The following is a 19,118-nucleotide window of genomic DNA, read 5'->3' on the forward strand; positions in this document are numbered from 1 at the left end:
GAAACGAAGCCCAGGTCCACACTTCTCGAGTTCACCATCATTCCTTATCTTAACCCACAGACTCCTTGAGCTGAGATATTAAACAGGAACAAAACTTGGAGATGAGCATATAGTCCAGGTATTTCCAGAATGCTCTTTATAGCCAGCCAAGCCTCCAGAGTCACTGCAGTGAGGATGGGAAGATGGGGGACAGCAATCCGAGCCCGTGGTGCTGCCTCATCGAGACCAATGCTTTGCCTTGCTGGGAAATTCTGCTTGGGTTTTAAGGAAAAGATTGGAGTTGCATTTTTGGTTGCCCATGAATTGTATGCAAAGACTGTGCGCCCAGCAAAGGTGCAGCCTTAGGAGCTGAGAGGGCGTGCAGGCTGGTTTGAGGTTGGGTTGTCCTGTCAGGCCTGTTCCTCTCATGTGGTGTTATTTGCATCTAAAGGATCTTCTGTCTTTTTCTTAAGCCTCCAGAGCGAAGCTCAGCATGATCAACACCATGTCAAAAATCCGTGGCCAGGAGAAGGGGCCAGGCTATCCTCAGGCAGAAGCGCTGTTGGCAGAGGCCATGCTCAAGTTCGGCAGGGAGCTGGGCGATGATTGCAACTTTGGTAAATAGCCTTTGTCATTGTAGCTCCCCGTGGAGGTTACAGTGCTGAGAAGAAGCGACTCTAGAGATCATTATTCAGCTATTTTATATTTTAATTCTCACTTTCAGATTATACACATGAGGGCTAAATGTGATTTTAGGATTGCTAATATCTAAAGTGAATTGTCTAAGGGCTTTTGTCCTCTTCCTCTAAAGGGACCCCAGCCTTGACAACAGTTTTGGCAGACATGCCCAGATGTCTTGGCACTTTGCTGGGTATATCTGGCAGGAGCTGGGTTTGCAGACAGAGTGAGCAGTCACAATCAGCATGATTTGCCACCCTGCCCCCTGGGCTTTCTCTGATTAATCTGCTGCTCATTTGTATGTGGTACCTGATTCTACTGCCCCAGGCAAAATACCATTTATTCCATCTGCTTTCTCCTCTGGCTCTCAGAACCCTAAGCACCTTCTGCCTTCAGCCCTCCCCATTGATGTGGGGTCTTTCTGGACCCTAGTTCCCCATGCTTGGTGTCTGCTTCTGCTAAAAAGCGTTGACTTGCATCTGATTTCATATTGCTGAGAACTAGCACTAATCATGGAGGACAGAGAGCCTTCCAAAAGCTGCTCCGAGTAAAGCGTTGTGTTATTGGTAAGGAGGGGTATTCCTCCTGGAAAGTGCTGTGGGACCTAGTTGTCAGAATGGTCTGCAGGGAAACAGAAAATCCACTGTTACTTACGAGCTTCATGGTCTCTCTCTTTGTCCCTGCTGTCGTAATAGGACAGAGACAGCCCTTACATTGTCAGCTTGAAGGCCGCTATTGCAAAGCCACCTCATCTTTGTTCTTCATGGCATGATGTCTTCACTTTCCCTTCTCAGGTCCGGCTCTTGGTGAGGTAGGAGAAGCCATGAGGGAGCTCTCGGAGGTGAAGGACTCTTTGGACATGGAGGTGAAGCAGAACTTCATCGACCCCCTTCAGAACCTCCACGACAAAGATCTGAGGGAGATTCAGGTCTGTGCGGTTCGTCTTCTCAGACCCACGCAGGTTCTCATTTGTTCAGGCGGCACTTACTGGGTGGCACAGCAGCGGGCACATGAATTCCCAGCAGCCCCCGCAAGATGGAAGGAACCAAAGACGGAAGGCTTCAACCTGATGTCACAGCTGCAGCTCCGCTGCTCCCCTGGGCATTGTATCCACTCCTCTGGGTTTAACTTCCCGGTTAAAACACCACTTCTTTTCTACCTAAAGAAGTCCTTTAACTGGGAATTTGTAATTTGTTAACGTGAATGATGGGCTGTGCTGATGCGTCCCTTAAATAGTAATTGTACTTTCTGTTAGCTTGAATAAGTAGCTACTATATCACTCTTAGACATTTTCATGATTGTTGTTGGAACTGGGAAGACATAACCACCTTTTCTAAAGCACACAGAACAGCTGAGCTATTTCTGATGAATTCAACTGGCTTTTCCTCTGACTGTGAGTTCAAATACTTTTTAAGAACAGTCCTGCCTAGGAGGAAACCAGGTAGCTAGGATAAGAGCACTAGCTGAGGTTAGGAGACATGGCAAGGAGGGCTGTGGAATATCACCCGTCCCTCGCTTCCCAGGCTTTACTACTCCTGACTGTTTTATTTATCTTCTTCCCTCATCCATACACACTAGGAACAAGGAAAAGCCGTTCTTTTCTCTTTCCTGTTAGTCATAGAATACTACAACTATTAAGGAAAAAATTGCTATTGATCTTTAAGAAAAAAAAAACAAACTTCTTAACTCAGTCCCTAGAAACGCTGGAAACCCCATTGCAGATGTGGGTAGGGATTGAAGCAGGTTGTGGGGAGAGCATTTATGAAATCTCTTCCAAGGTCACTTGCAGTTTGCATTTGTGACTGAGTTGTCACCTGTCCACGGAGAGGTTTAAAGCTAAGTCATCTGCCCCCTAAAAGCCACCTCTGTCAATGGGGGCCTGTGCTGAGATGTGGATTCCTAGGCTCAGCCCTGTGTGTTCTGACTCAGGTAGTCAGGGGTCTATATTCTCAATTGACACATTAGGTGATTTTGGTGAACTAGATTAGTCAAAAAAGAAGAATATCATTTCTTCCATGATTACTTCAGAGAAGGGGGCTTTCCCCTGCTTTCTCTTGAAGAAGGTAGGTTGTGGACTCTTGTGTGGACCCTTTTCTTGAGGAGGAATATGTGGGACATGCATACTCACAGCCCCTTCTTGTCATTTGGAAGAGGAGGACTAGTTTAACTTGGCTCTGGCTTGGGAATGCCAAATCAAAAGGACACTTGTCATTTCATGATTCAGTTCTCATTCTGAATTATTTGTAATTGTGCCAGTCCGCAGTTAACCCTTTGACATGGTACCTTTCCTGATGCATGTGTCTTTATTTTTCTGGTGAGATCCAGTATCAAACACAGCCAGATTCATTTTGGAGGCTACTCAGGATGGAAGGGAAATGAGGCACAAGCAGACCTTTTCCATAGGCTGCCCTTTTGAAGCATCTTCTTGCCCTTACTTTTTCAGCATCACCTGAAAAAGCTGGAAGGCCGGCGCTTGGACTTTGATTACAAGAAGAAACGACAAGGCAAGATCCCAGATGAAGAACTTCGCCAGGCGCTGGAGAAATTCGATGAATCTAAAGAAATCGCCGAGTCAAGCATGTTTAATCTCTTGGAGATGGATGTAAGCCACTGTTCTCTGGGTTTTCACTGAATTTTATCATACAGGCACAGCACTGATGCGTTGAAAAATACATCGCGTAACAAGCTCCTGTCTGGTTACACTGAGTGGTTACACTGGTTACACATGGATGCTTGCTTCTTTTGAATCATTTGTTATAAAGTAGACATAGAAATGGCAAGTTCCTTCTTTATCTTGGAGGTTTGATTTGACCAGAACTTTGTATATTAATGAACTTTATAGTATTACCAATAGTGCAGAGATAAAGAATGCCTATGACAACCCATTTTTAAATCCAGCATCTTACAAACTATAGTTTAAATATAAAGCACATTTACCTGCAGTTAAGAATGACAACTAAAGTACATGGAGAAATTTGTATCCAAAATTATAAAGATGGCCAATATATGGAAGTGAGGTTGGCATTTTTGTCGATAAAGACATACAAATTGAAATTGATGATTATGGCATCGGTACCATGTTCAGGCATGGTTGGGTGGTTTCAAAGTTGTTTCGGCATCTTCAAAGTACTGAATTATCTTTCATGGTTTGAGACATTAAATTCTGTTAAGTTCTTCCAGCTGTGAAGATACCTGAACAGTCATTTCCTTTTTCACACATGTAGGCATCGGAAAAGCCGGTCTTGCTGTCATAGTTTATATCCACCTTCCAACCCATCAATTCAGCCATGACGATTGCAGAATTTTCCATACTCGTCACTTGCATTGGCAAGGATCTTCAGAGAAAAGCACAGGGCTATAGATGCAGGCAGTATAGGTGTTGTATGCTTCACTGGAGATCAGTTAGGAAAAGAAAATTCACCGTTAGGGAGATGATCGAGGGTCATATGTCCTTCATATACCTCCTGGAAGCTGGGACACCAGAAAAGTTGGAAACATTCTGCAGGCCGAGTCTAAAGGCTAAGAATGAATGCTGGTGATGGACTAATTCATTCTGTGGCCAGAGGCTAGAGAACCTAGCAGACGTAGAGAACAAGTCTTAGGGATGGAGAGCTGGAAGTTCTGATGTCGAAAGGCAAGAGAAACGGAATCTTCAGCCCCAGGAGAGAGGAGACTCTTTCTTTTGCCGGTTGCCTTATTTGGACCCTCAATGGACTAGGCAGTGTACCATGTTAGCTATGCACAGCTCATTCTCGGTCAATCCTCCGTTTCAAATGCAAATCTAGTCTGGAAGCCTGGAAGCGTCTCCACTGACTGGCTCAAGAGATCATGCTTCGCTAACCTTTTGAGAATCCTTTAAATTAGCCATGTTGTCATCCAAAATTAGCTACCACATTACCTAATTGGTTTACCTCTTAAAAGGCAGGGAAGGTGTGATGAACACACGTAATCCTCATCATCTAGAGATGTCTACAGATGACACCTAATCACTCCAGTGTAGGAAACTTAAATCAGTGTGTGTCCTTGTACCCTGGGCCCTCCTCCTGCACCCTCAAACTCCTAGGATGACATTCATTGCTTTTCTTGGCTCGGAGGCTGCTACTCAGATAGTTCTCTGCACAAGACTCCTAAAAGTTAGGCCACTTAGAGTGTTCAATAATTAGCTTTAAATGCCATTAGAATCAGGCTAAGAGGTCAAAAGATTTATTCCATCCCATGGTGCCGAAGTGAGAAATCAATTTTCCTCTTTTTCATTACCAGCAGTTATTAGAATGTAAAGTGATGCTTGGATTTCATGTTGGCTGTTGCAGGCAAGAAGCCAAGAGTCCTCTAGTTACTCAATCTTTCTTCTATAGAACCTCAGTGAAAGAAGCCACATCCTATCCAGAAAGTTTATAGTTAAGCACAAAACTGCTTAGTGAAAGCAGTGAGACCTTCTCAAGGGTACTCTTTGCTTCTCCTTATGGCTCTACATGCAGGGTCCTAAGTATAAGGATGTCCTCAGATCCTAAATCAACTTAGAACCGGAAGAGCCATGTGTGATCATGGCACGTGGCAGGCTGCATGTTGTACACTGCTCCAAGACCATAGCCTACTAACTGAAGCATGGTGTCCCCATTCTGCAGATTGAACAGGTGAGCCAGCTCTCTGCCCTTGTGCAAGCCCAGCTGGAATACCACAAACAAGCAGTACAGATCCTGCAACAAGTCACTGTCAGGCTGGAGGAAAGGTAAGTTACACTTCCCTGGGGGTCTCAGCTGCTGGAAAATGATGTGCAGAGAAACGGGAATGAAAGAGTATTTAGAGATGAGCTACCGCCAATGTCCTGGCTGATCCAGCACAGGGACCGCAAGCTGACTGCCTGATTTTAGTTTGCACTGTTCCTTGTCTTGCTTTCTTCGGACTCAAATCCTGTGTTTATGAGATGCTGATGTATAAATTATATATTTGCTGCCAGGGATGGTGCAGCAGAGTTCTGTTGATCATAGCTCCTGGGATCTCCTGAGTAATATTCTTTATGGCTGCCACGCATAGGAACATTTTGAAAGAGATCTGTGGTCCTAACAGATGAGCGGCACTGTGCACTCAGGAAGATGATGTAATGGCCAAGGATGGGGCACACAGGCGAGCAGAGCCTGTTTGGAAGCCTGTGTCTTTTCATTCTTGTTTTTTCTTGAATGATAATACAGCTGTCCACTTTCAGAGAATACTTCTTTCCTGTGCCTGTTCAGTCTCATCGCAGTGAGCTGCACTAGTTTTTCTATGTGAACAGGACTCTTTTGAGTTGTGAGGGGGCTGGAGAGATGGCTCAGCCGTTAAAGGCTAGGCTCACAACCATAAATATAAAGAGTTGTGAGGTATAGCCTAAAAGCATATATGCTATAACCCTGTACTATATAATACAGGTGTACCTTGACCAACATCAGATTGAATTATATTCTCATAAAGGAAAGGGGTTTAGTACCCCTCACCTCCAGAACAACATAGCTTAGCACTGAGTCTACTGAAGACTGTACGTGGTCTAGACTGTGATTACATGGCGAAGCAGGACTTGTGGTGCCTGGAACTGTGAGAGGACATTACACTACACGTTACCAGTCTAAGAAAACACCAGAGTGTGGAGTGTGGTTTCTATTGCTCAGGAATCCCTTACGCATCACTGTAGCATCAAAAGAATGTTGACATGAACCGTCATGAGGCAGGGGCCTTAGTAATCATACTTTGTTTAGCCAGGTGACCTTATTGCTAACCAGGGACCTTACTATTCTTTCTTCATTTAGCTAGATGAAGGAGTATTGGTTTTTGCTAAATAATTACTTCAAAGGATTTTGTAGCAGCCTTTATTTTTAAAATCATGTCCAGAGTAAACTCCCCTGGGTGATCAGTGCCTGAATGTCCAGTGAAGGCTCCGGTCCCTTGCTGCATCCAGGAAGTGTCACCTGCTTTCCACTTTGTTCTAACTGGTCTTCCCTTCTCCTTAGAATCTTTCTTCACTTAATTTTTTTTGGTATAAAATCTTCGATGCACTTTTGTGGATGTGTGCCTAACACTGAAGCATCTCTAATGGAAAGGCTTAAAATCCACCTATTGGAACACTACAGCAACACTCTGTGCCTCTCACATCTGTTGAAAACGAAGGGAATTTGTTCCTTTTGTCCATATCAAACATGTTTGAAATAGGTATAATTCTAGAATTGTCGTACACTCAACCTTCCGCACCTTAAATTTAAATATATGTGTCTTATTGAATACCTAAAAATGGGAACGATCTGGTGATGGGCAGAATGCACGGGCTTCCCATATCTTTCGTGTCTTTATTCCTCCTCTGTCTGCTCACTCCTATCTGCCCATGACCATCCCTCCCACCGGACCTCCAAACCTTCTCACATCCTGCATGGAATAGCTTTCTTTCACGTATTCTTCTGTAGACCTGTGCTCTCCCTCCCAAAACTATTTTTCACCTTCTTCATGGATAAGTGAACTCTCCAAACCTCTAACCTCGGCCCCATGTAATCTGAGCTCTTTGTGGAGGTCCTAGAATAACAACACTCTTGTCTGTAGTGGTCAGCGGCGCTCTCTCCCTTCTGCAGCACACGCTGCTTTGGGGCAGCAACTGTGTCTTGTGCACATTTATCTCCCTGACCCTAACATGGTACACATTAGCATAAACTGCTCTGAATGTGCGAGTGGGAGCTTGAGAGAAAGAATGGAGACCATGAGGACAAGGTGAAGGAGAAGCTTCCCCAGGAACACATTGCATGCCCCTGGGAGACCAAGGGTTCTCAGTACATTGTCCATTAGGTCCTAGCAGATTTCTTTTTTTTTTTTTTAATTTGTTTATTTATTAAGGATTTCTGCCACCTCCCCGCCACTGCCTCCCATTTCCCTCCCCCTCCCCCGATCAAGTCACCCTCCCTCATCTGCTCGAAGAGCAATCAGGGTTCCCTGACCTGTGGGAAGCCCAAGGACCGCCCACCTCTATCCAGGTCTCCTAAGGTGAGCATCCAAACTGCCTAGGCTCCCCCAAAGCCAGTACGTGCAGTAGGATCAAAAACCCACTGCGATTGTTCTTGAGTTCCCATTCTTCCTCAATGACTCACATTGGAGCACCGGACAGAAATCTCAAGGTCCAAATCAGGAGCAGAAGGAGACGAAGCACGAGCAAGGAACTCAGGACCACGAGGGGTGCACCCACACACTGAGACAATGGGGATGTTCTATTGGGAACTCACCTAGCAGATTTCCAAGTGGGCCTGGCAGTTCCTGGAAATTACTGCCTTTCTGTTTACTTTTTAATTGGCTATATAATCCTCTGTCACCTCTTGTCTTTGTTATACAGAATAAGACAAGCTTCGTCTCAGCCCAGAAGGGAATATCAGCCAAAACCTCGAATGAGCCTAGAGTTTGCCACTGGAGACAGTACTCAGCCCAACGGGGGTCTCTCGCACACCGGCACACCCAAACCTGGAGGTAAGCAGCAGAAGGCTACAGATCCCTTTTCCTGGGGCTTGAGCATACTCAGATGATGCTGAGAATATTCAGAGCATCCCGTTGTTTCCCCTGCACAAGAGCTGCACAGCAAGCCACTCCTCGTGAGAGGATTGTCTGGTCGAAGCTCAGCTCACGGACATTGCCATTCTTGCCGCATCATCCCGCTTTCTCTCCCTTCTCTCTGAAACGTTTTCGGCTTCGTGTTTCCTCTCATGTTCTAGTATCAAGGACCTCCCATGATGCTTAGTTATATTTTTTTCTTCATATGGATTTTAGAGACAAGGTTTCTCTGTATAGCCTTTGCTCTCCTGGAGCTCACTTTATAGATTGTACTAGCCTCAAACTCACAGAGATCCACCTGCCTCTGCCCTCTGCTTCCCAAGTGCTGGGATTAAAAGTGTATGCCACCACCACCCAGCTAACACTTAGTTGTCCTTCACCCCCCCCCAAATCTGTGGTTTTAAACGATGCCCTAATTTCTCCTTCCCTTCCCTCCTTCTGTGAGTCTGCTAAGGAGACGGAATGCCTCTGGGCTGTGCGTGCACACACTTCCCCTATCACCCACAGACGGTAGCTCCAGGAAGCATTGCCTGATTGTATCTGCAGATGGATAGATTACAATCCTCAACTCCTGCTGTGTTTTCTGTCTACTCTCTCCTGTAGACCAGTCCATCATTCTGTGAACTGTGGACAGCATGATGACAGCCACATTTTCCCCTCGGGAACATTGATTGTACCCACTAGTTCAGTCTCTCCATCACTGTTATCGGTCCCAACTACCCACTTACAAATCAGACCCAGGTTTTCTCTTCAGGCATTTCCTGCTGTGAGATTGTCTAGGTTAGAGAAGGAGGAATCCGTCTGACCCTGAGTATGGATGTTGGGGATGTGCAGCTCTATCCCATTCTCCTTTGTCTCCAGAGACTGATTTAGTGCAGTAGCAAACTCTTTATAACATGCCGTCATGAAGAGGGGAAGAAGGTGAAGTCTGAGCTCTGTGCATAGCTCGGAGTGCCCAGTGTTGCCCGTGTGGGGCCCACACATCAGTGGCCCTGGAGTTCATCATGAGAATTATCTATGATTGTACTTTTCCTCACCCAGAAACAAGGCATACATTTCATTTTCCACTTGCTGACTTCTATAAATTAAAAAAAAGTGTGTTGTTTCCCCTTTAAGACATTGAGCTAGTGTTGGACCCATAAGTACTTTCCTATATTTGTATTTGTGTGCATGCTGTATTCATGTTTATGCATTTAAAATAGATCCCTTTTAGGATACAGTCCATTTTTCATTAATTTATCCAATATATATTACATCATTCTTATAGGCTGTGGCTCTTACACAGTACTCATGTGTGTTTATTACACACCAATTTACCAAACACAGACTATGATTTTTAAAGCTTTTATCATTTAATGACACAAACATTTAAGACAACTTCTGTTAACTATAATTTTGCATGTAGAAGTCAATGAAATGCTCGAGCCAGGTCCAACAGAGAGAAACCCTGGGCCTAGGGCTTTCTATTGTTACTGCAGTTCTCAGTAATCTGGAGTTGTTAAAGAATGAAAGCTGAGGTTTTAGAATATTGTCTGTAGCTAATTATACTATTCTGAATCTGAAGATATTTAAAAGTACTAAGATGAATAGATTTGACCATGTCTGTAATTAATCTTAATTTAATTATAAACTCTTACGCCATTGTCTCCCCATCTCTCAGCATTATCAGGAAGATAAACCTGATGAACTCTGTTATATTACCACAAAAAGACATGTAACCATTATTTTCATACTGGAAATAGCAACCAAGAATGTTCAACAACTCATAAAGCTCTACATAGGAACAGCTTTCGGAACAGAGGAAAGCTGGTAGGAGACAAGGATGCCCTGGTAGTGGATGCCCAAGGAAGACGAGGATGAGAAGGGAGATGAGTGACTGGGAAGGGGGCAGAAAGCTGGTGGGTGGAGCAGGCAGTGTGTGCCGCTGGTTAAATACCCCGTGACTTCTTAATGTTCTCTCTGCCTCTGATTCTCAGGTGTCCAGATGGATCAGCCCTGCTGCCGAGCCCTGTATGACTTTGAACCTGAAAATGAAGGGGAACTGGGCTTTAAAGAGGGTGATATCATCACACTCACTAATCAGATTGATGAGAACTGGTACGAGGGGATGCTTCACGGCCAGTCTGGCTTTTTCCCCATCAACTATGTAGAAATTCTGGTCGCTCTGCCCCATTAGGATCCTACGCTGGCTGGCTCACCTCTTTCTGACCCAGATAGTTACGTTTAACCACTGCTTTGGTAATGCCGCTTCCAACACATCATGAGTGCAGGCCGCAGTGGATGAGTCACCAAGCCCACACGTGTCCTGGGTTGACCTGTGTGCTCCTACAGGAGACCCGGTGATAGACGGTATCTTTTAGAGCCAGTGGGCCTGGCCTATGCTTTAAAACACCTGGAGACTAGCCAGTGGTCCCAGAACTGCTCTTTACCCAGTTCTCAGGAGGCTGTGGTTTTTGACAATATACACACGAGCCACATCACAGAGAAACTCTCCTCATTGAAGATATTGTCTCTCACCCAGGGGCCCTCTCAGGGTCTCGTGTTCTCCATGTACAGAGGAGAAAGTCCTTTCTGTTGCACTTTTCCTTCCTAAATGTGAGTCACAGAATTCTTTACAAAAACATCTCCCACCAGCAAATTGTCTGCTGGTCTAAGCAACTTGGGCTTTTGATGCCCTCAGCAGAAGTATTAATTGTTCAAAGCACTTTTGTTCTCCTACATCTATCTATCTATCTATCTATCTATCTATCTATCTATCTATCTATCTATCTATCTATCTATCTATCTATCTATCTTTTGTCGTCATCTATATCTATTTCTCTATCATATTTTTGTTTATCATCTATCTATCTATCTATCTATCTATCTATCTATCTATCTATCTATCTATCTATCTATCATCTACTCCTACTTCTGAGACATGCCAGTTTTCTTCCCTCCCCACTGTTCAAGCACTGTGGAGGGGGTTTCCATTTATTTCTGAGTGAGTTGGTGAGCATTCTGTATATTGTCTGAAAAGAGAAAATTCTCCAAGATGAATTGGGAAGAATCTGATGTCCAAGCTCAGATTCCTTGCTGTACAGAAGCTGTGTATATACGTAGCCCATTTCTGAAGAATACAGGAAGGGGGAACAGCTGTCTTCCCTTCTCTGTTTATTTGCCCAGGAATCAGTCCACTTCCTGAGTCCCTTTGCCACAAAGACATAGGAGAGAAACACTAGTAAGCATTTCCCACATCTTCATAGAACAAGACATAGTGACTGTTGCTCCTTCCCACTTTTATCTTGTTTGTGTTCCTTGAACATCATTTGTGTATATTCTGCCCTCAATGAGGACCAAATAAAGATGATTTTTGTGCTTAGCAGTTGAAGGTATGTGGCTGCATATAAAATCCCTTTCCCACCTTAGTCATTACTTTAACCCTTCTATTGCATCTTCATTTCGTGTGTGCAGTGCTGTGCAAGCTGATCAGTGTTGGATTTTGTTCTGGTTCTTGTTCTCCCTTCAGTCGTGGAAGTCCCGTTAGGCACCCAGAGTTCTATTTATCTAGCTGTACAGGCTCTCTCTGAGGTTTATTGTGCTGCTTCTGATGTGCCACTTGAGGTAGTGGATCATGTGGAGTGAAAGGCAAATCTTCCTGCTTCATGTATGAACTAACCCATGGGAAGCATTGCTGTTTCCAATAAATGCTGCTGAAGACGAAACAGAGGGTGCTGCCTCTTCCTTCTTTGTCAGTTCCTTGGTCTGACAGTGGGTGGACTAAGACTCCTGTGGTCTCCATTGCCTGCGAATGCAGCCAATCCAGACCTGGTCCCCACCTCCTCTCCAGCTTGTTGCAAAGGAGAAGTTCCAGAAACAAGAGATGTGCTACTTTAGGCACTGGCAGCAGTAATTCTAGGAAGGATATGAACTTGGGGGAGAGGATGAGGAAGAAAAGAAAGTTACTGACTTAACAAATTATGATGTAAGCAGGAGAACACATTGTTAAAAAGAGGAAATAAAATATGTTGGCTAGACATTTGGCTTTTTTGTTTTTAATATTCTTTTACTTTTAATTTTATGTATGTGTATAGCAAAATATCATTTCTATTTCCTAGTCCCTCCTTCAGCCCCTCAAGTGTCCCCCCAACATACCTTTCGACCAGCTTCAAATCTTTAAATCCAGTTAGTGTTACCATGTGTGTGGGTATGGGACCGTGCACTGGAGCATGGGGAACCTACCAGTAGCCACGTCTTCCCAAAAAGAAGGATTCTCCCTTCTCCAGCAATTATCTACTGCTATTAGCTCCTCAGTAAGAGGTGGGGCCTGGAGATCACTCACCCATCCATGTAGAATTTTGGTTGGCTTGATCTTGTGTAGATCTGGTGCAGGTTCCCACAGGTGTAGTGAGGTCAGACTTGAGATAACCTTATCATGTATTTCACAGCTTCCCCTACATCCTTGGCTCATGCATTCTCTCTGGCTCCACTTCCATGATGTTTCCTGATGTGTTAAACAAATGTCACATTTAGGGCTAAGCACTTTGATCATTGGTGATCTCTGTATTAACTACTGTCAACTGCAGCTGGTATAAACATAAATATTTAGGAGACATTTTGACAGCATGACCATTGAGAAAAGTAATAATAATAGGTTTCAACCTAGGGCCTGTTACCTCAGCAGATATGGGTTTTTGACCACAATTAAAAGTACAAAGCATGAAATTCCCTCCTTTCGAAAAGGCCTCAGTTCTAATTAGAAAATGATTGGCTGCCCAATGACATTGGTACCACCGCCGCACCACTGGCACATCTTGCCTATAAACTGATATTACATCATGCAGGGCCCATCACTACATAAGGCCACTGATGTCCTTTCTCCTCTGGAAGGCTGAATCATACCTTGTGGCACTGTGAAAGCTAGCCAGCAGGGAGGAACTCTGCATGCCAGCTGGAGATGGATTTTTCTATGTACTGCAGCCAAAACTGTGTTGTGTCTTCAGTAACAGAGTCTGACCATGAAGCTATGGTGAATAGCCAAGGACAATGAATTGTTTGGAGACCCTTGTGCCTTCATGACCAATATCTTCTATGCACTACCCTGGGCCTTGTACTGCAGTTTTCACTGATTAACCCATGCCTTCTGGGAGTAACATTGTTTATTCATGTGGGGTCGTTCTCCTGTTCCCAGCATCACTTAATCCTTTAACCCTCAATATTCCCCCCTTTTATTTTACACGTGCTCTACTATTTTTCCACTTATATTTTAAAAGCTGGTATGTGCTGTTGTAGGCTTCTATATGACATATCATGCTTGCTTCCTTTGGGAGAGCCCTCTCTTTCACACACCCCCAATTTCTCCCATGCTTCCCTGTCCCCTCCTGGAAAAGCAAGCCATTTTGTTCCCTGTATTCTACCTCACTATTCTTATTTTACCTATAAGACTTCCCTGTACTTTGCTTCTAAAGCTATGCATGACAAAAGTGTTTAATCTATGCACATGAAATTGCTAAAATTACTTTATTTCTCAGGCTCCATTTGTTTATTTATTTATGGGGTATGTATGTATCCACATTCATGTATGTGCAAGTGTGTGAAAAACAGAGGTAAGTGTTGGGTTTCTTCCTTACCTGTTCTCCACTTGATTTTTTAAAAAGATGGTCTTTCTTACTACCTAGAACACATCAGTTTGGCTAGGCTATCTGAATGACAGGCTAGCTAGGGAGTTCCAGGGATCTGCCTGTCTCCACCTCCCCAACCCTGAGATTATGGGTGTGTGCCACAGTGCCTGCCTCTTTAACATGGGTGATTGGGATCTGAACTTAGCTTAAAATATGCAGTTTATACAGTTATGGTAAAAGGTAATATGGCTGAGGAAATGCTTAGTTGGTAAAGGTTTGTCATGTAAACATGAAGACCTGAGTTCTACTTGTAGCACCCAGGTAAGATGTCAGTGTGGTTCCACTTGCATGGAATCCCAGCACTGGGAAGGTAGAAAGTGAAGATAACAGATTCTTGGAGCTGACTAGCCTGCCAGCCTTGGGTCCCAGTGAAAGACCAACCTCAAAAAATAAGGTGGACAGTTTCTGAGGAACAGCCTCTGAGGTTACCTCTGGTCTTTATATGCGTCTCCACACACACCCATAAATACATATGTGCAGTCCCCCCGCCACACACACACACATACACAAAGAAAGATGATGCCCAAAGAATGACACGAGGTTAAACCCCTGGGGTGCCATCACACCGCACACACATGAACACCAAGCATTTTAGAAAATGGCAATTGTGACATTTTAATTGATTTAAATATAGTATACAGATAAAGCACTGGAATATAAACTTGATCTGTGGCATATATAAGAAAACTTGTTTCAAGCCATACCGCTGCCATAACTTGCCAAGTAAGCCACAGTAACACCTTTATTTGCTCCCATGCAAATGCATTATCTCAGATCTCTCAGGACAAGGCAATGTTTCTATTTTTATTTTTGGGAGTAATTATTTAAATATTTCTACTTATTAAATATATTCTTTAAAATATCCCATCACTCTAGAAAACCATAGAGTAAACAAACAAGGTAGTTCCTAGTAAATGCATTCATCTTGAAAGCCAGCATTGGGCACATGGTTTTTGTACAAGATCCACAGGTTTATTCTGTGGTCAGGAGAGAACAGGGATGTAAAGTCGTAAGTACCTTCCTAATTTTACAGTATGGAAGTGTGGACCACAGCATGTGTCCAACTAATGCCAAAGAGGTATAAATTCTTTTTGAAAATAATTTTGTGGTGAGGCTAATAATATAAAACTACTATTTACCACACACAGGATAGGAGACAGTTGATAATTCAAATTACAAAAGAAAACACACATGCTTTCCATTGGGAAGGGAAATGGCAGCAATACTGTAACAGTGTTTTATATGAAATTTCATATTGATCAAAGTTGACCAAAAGTTAAAGTGTAATTCTGCATGCCTTTAACTTTGTGGCATCTTACAAACTCTTGACAATTTTTCAGATACAAAGTTAGCTGAAAATATCTACCAGTAGCAAAGAGCCATCAGCAGCACAACACAGTGACCAAGTCAGATGCAACAGGGACAGTACATGGCCTACATACAACAGGAGTTCAGAAGAGCTGTGTGCACCCCAGCCATGGTCCAGCCAGCAAAGCCTCCCTTCAGCTTTAAGAGATGCAGTCATGGGAAAGTACCTATGGAGTCTTGTTGTAGCCCCAAGGGGGAACTAACAGCCAGCCTCTGCACAAAACAGTAATCTCACTCTGAGTCAGTGTCAAATGACGAGAAAACCAAACACACTGTTCCCTTATTTTCCAATTACATTTTTCTTTGTGCTCACACATCAACTAAAACTTTCAGAAATCTGAGGGGAATGTAGGCAGCTTTTGCAGACCTGAGAATACCGCTTCAGTCCCTCCCACTCTGTCAGCTACTTCAGTGTGCCCAGGAGAGTCTGAGTCAGTTTTCATGTCAACTGGACACAGGCTATTTGGGAAGAGGAAAAATCAGTTAAGAAAATGCCACCGTAAAATTGGTCTGAAAGCAAGCTGTGGGCCATTTTCATAGTTAGTGATAGATGTTGGAGGGCCCAGCCTATTGTAGGTGGTGCCTTCCCTAAGAGGTGGTCACAGGGTATAGAAGAACGGGCTGAGCAGACCAGTAAACAGCATGTCTTCATGACGTGTGCATCAGTCCCTGCCTCTAGGCCCCTGCCTTGAGTTCCTGCCCTGATTTCTCTTATAGCCATAAGACGAAATAGACCCTTTCCTCCCCAAGTTGATTTTGGTTGTGATGTTTTATCCCAGCAACAGGAACCTCAACTAAGACAGACATGTAGCTCTTTCCCAAGAGACTCCCAGATTCCAGCAAGTTTGGGAAACACTGGACTATATACAAATATCTTAAATTAGCAGGGTACTATTTGCTGACCATTTTACTTTGACTTCTCAAAGCAGTCATGTCTACGGATTGATTCAATATGGTTTTACACAGGTATTTCCACCTTCACCCAAAGAGGTCCCACACACCTAAGACACACTGGTGGCAGACATGTGCTGAATGGCTGCCTATCTTCCCACCTTGCAATCATTTGTGGATGCTTTCTTGATCACTCGTATCTTGTTATGGAACCAGAGAAAGGAATGGCTACAGTAGGGCCATACTTCCCATCGAACTCTTGGTTTTCTGATCTGGACCAATTCATCACACAATTTGTGTTAGTATCCCAAGAGTACATGCCACTAGTACATGCTAAACAGAAGCCTTCCTAATCTTGCATGCTGACAATAGTGATTCTGCTACTAGAATCTCTGTTGTATCTAGTTGAATCTCTGTCAACTAGAGATGCTCTGGGGTCTACATGTTATCCAGGGATCCTGTCCCATCCTGTACTCATATGCCAGTGGTCAACATAGCTACACTCTTAAGTAAATCTGGCTCATCCTGGGAAATTGATTGGTGATAGAAGAAAACCTAGAATGTGCTGGCAACCAAGCGGGGAAGATTCATCTCACCCTGTCATGCAAGTGTTTCCCATGGGATGACAGAGAGAAGCATTGCAGAGTGCACAGGTTCTTGACACCAGAAGTGACAGTTATGTCTCTTGTAGAAACATCAGAGAACCAGACTTATAAAGGAACCGGCAAGAAGGTGAGTAAGGGAGTTTATGTATTTGGTGAAACCTGGGCAGGTTGATGCACTATAAACATGCACTGGGCGTTGCTTGATTACCATGTAGTCTTTACATTCCTCCCACACCCTTCCTGATTCATTTTCCTGAGTAGTTTCATGGGGCCTACATTGCCCTCTGGTGGTCAAAATACACATATTAATTAATCCATTAAAAAGTTTAACAAATACCTCTAATAATTGTATGGTTTTGCTATAGCAGCAGAACTTAAAATCTCCCTTCTCCTTGATACACTGCTCAAGATATCACCCCTTTCTTTAACGGCTGTTTCTGGTAGATCTTAGCGTCCAACTGATAGCCAGTGAAATAGATGATCTTCAGGAAGGAAATGATATCTCTGTTTTTCTAATATTCACCTTTGCCGACCAGCTGGTGTAATTATTCAGCCATTTTAACTGTGACTGCCTAGTGACTACATTAGAATTACCCTACTCTGAACTGGATCATTACCTGTGCCCTTTGTTTGCTGACCCTCAGATGATTTAATCTTGAACCTTCAAGAAACTCTGTCTGCAGAGGCAATCAGAAAAGTTACATGCAGCATACGTCTTAGTTACTTATCTACTTCTGTGGCAAAGAGACATGACCAAAATAGCTTCTAGAAGAGTTTATTGGGACTTCTATTTCTAGAGGCTACACCCATGACCATCATGATGGGGACAATGGCAGCAGGCAGGCATTGTGCTGGAGCAGTAGCTGAGAGTTTATGTCCTTATCAGCAAGTAGGAGGCAGAGAGAGCTACCTGGAAAATGATATGGGATTCTGAAACTTCAACCTGCGGTGGCATGGCACATCTCCTCCAAAGTCACACCTCCTATTCCCTTCCAAACAGTTCCACCAACTGGGGAGCAAGTATTCAAACATTTGAACCTATGAGAGCCGTTCTCATGTAAGTGGTATTCTTAGGAGTCATTTCAAAGCCATTTTGTGGGGGCGTAATTTATGTGCAATGAGTTTGTGTGTGTGTGTGCAGTCAGCTCTTCCTGCTGCCTCCATCTTCAGGAAACTTGAAGTGAGCAATGCTTTAAAGTATAAAATGTGAGGCATTTTAGTTCAATGGATAAATGACAGGGGCACAACCAGGCCTGGCGGGCCCACCGCCTACCCACACAGGCCTCCATCTGGAGAACTATCCCATGCTCCCCTCTGTCAATCTCATGCCTTCCTTAGGAACTCTGTGCAGCGTGGCTCCAGCATCCTCCCCTGGTCCACTGCAGAGGAGACCAGCAGTATGTAAGACAGTCTCCAGGTTCTCGACTGAAAGTCACAAGGTAGCCCTCCCCATGACAGTAAGTATTTTCCAGTTGACACTGGTCTGTCTCACACCCAGTCTCAGTTCAACGCTTTTGAGACTGGTTCACTGATATTTATTTTTCCCTAGTATCTGCCAGAATTGTCAAACTCTTCCTTCAATATGAAGACATTCTCCCAGAGCAATTGCTGTATCTCTCTGCTCTGGCTGTACTAATGCACAGTAAGCCCTTTATCACCTTGGAGACAGAGAGAGGTACCATCTGCTGGCCAGTGTCCTCAACCCAGGAGAGGTTGGCTTCTCCCGGAGAGTTGGGGAAGGACTTGCCCCTACTGGGTGGGCTGATTCATAAGAATCTAAGATTTCAAACTTCTGAGGCTTATCTGCCTAGCCAGCTCCCTCATAATTTCCTATGCTTTGGTGTATGAGAACATGATTTATTTTACAACTGTGTCTCTTTGGCAGATTCTGAGGCTCTTAAAGAGTTCCCTAGAGATTCCCTGCTTTCACAGCTTATGGTATGCTGACCAGGGGTCATAATTTTATGTTTTCAGGAGACTCAAATCCTCACTAAAAGTAGTCAATGCCACAATCTTTACAACTGTCATTGCTCTATAGTGTCTGAGTCCCGTGCCTAGTTGTTCACCTTCTACCTGCACCTAACCTAAACCCCGCGGGGAAAAGCTACTAATTATGAGGCTTTGCCCCTCAGTGACCACCAAGAATTCTAATCTTACTTTTTCCTAAGTGGTTTGGGGGGTGGCCTGTATCATAATTCCCTTCAGAGCAAAGGCTTTTCAGGGTCTTTTATACTTTTGTAGCCTGATATCGCCAAAGACAGTACCTGATGCAAGGGCTTTCATATAGGCAGATTATTCTGTGATGGTGACCCCAGAAAGCAGATAATTAGTACGGGGGGGCAGTCAATTCAAAAGCACATTATTTAGGGGTTCTGCTTTGTCAAAT

The 19,118-nt window shown here is 43.9% G+C and overlaps 1 protein-coding gene across 1 annotated transcript in view; it reads left to right on the top strand.

The window, feature by feature from the left end:
- The window catches only part of Sh3gl2 (SH3 domain containing GRB2 like 2, endophilin A1), a 169,781-nt gene extending 157,869 nt beyond the window's left edge, over positions 1-11,912 (top strand). Inside the window, exons 4-9 of the mRNA XM_075945392.1 lie at positions 453-596; positions 1,452-1,585; positions 3,101-3,259; positions 5,283-5,386; positions 7,997-8,127; positions 10,185-11,912. Coding sequence (XP_075801507.1) covers positions 453-596; positions 1,452-1,585; positions 3,101-3,259; positions 5,283-5,386; positions 7,997-8,127; positions 10,185-10,384 — 872 coding nt within the window. The 3' untranslated portion in view covers positions 10,385-11,912. The remainder of the gene's footprint in view (positions 1-452; positions 597-1,451; positions 1,586-3,100; positions 3,260-5,282; positions 5,387-7,996; positions 8,128-10,184) is intronic.
- Positions 11,913-19,118: the final 7,206 nt, after the last annotated feature.

This window comes from Microtus pennsylvanicus, chromosome 13 (genome assembly GCF_037038515.1).
Source record: "Microtus pennsylvanicus isolate mMicPen1 chromosome 13, mMicPen1.hap1, whole genome shotgun sequence".
Lineage (NCBI taxonomy): Eukaryota > Metazoa > Chordata > Mammalia > Rodentia > Cricetidae > Microtus > Microtus pennsylvanicus.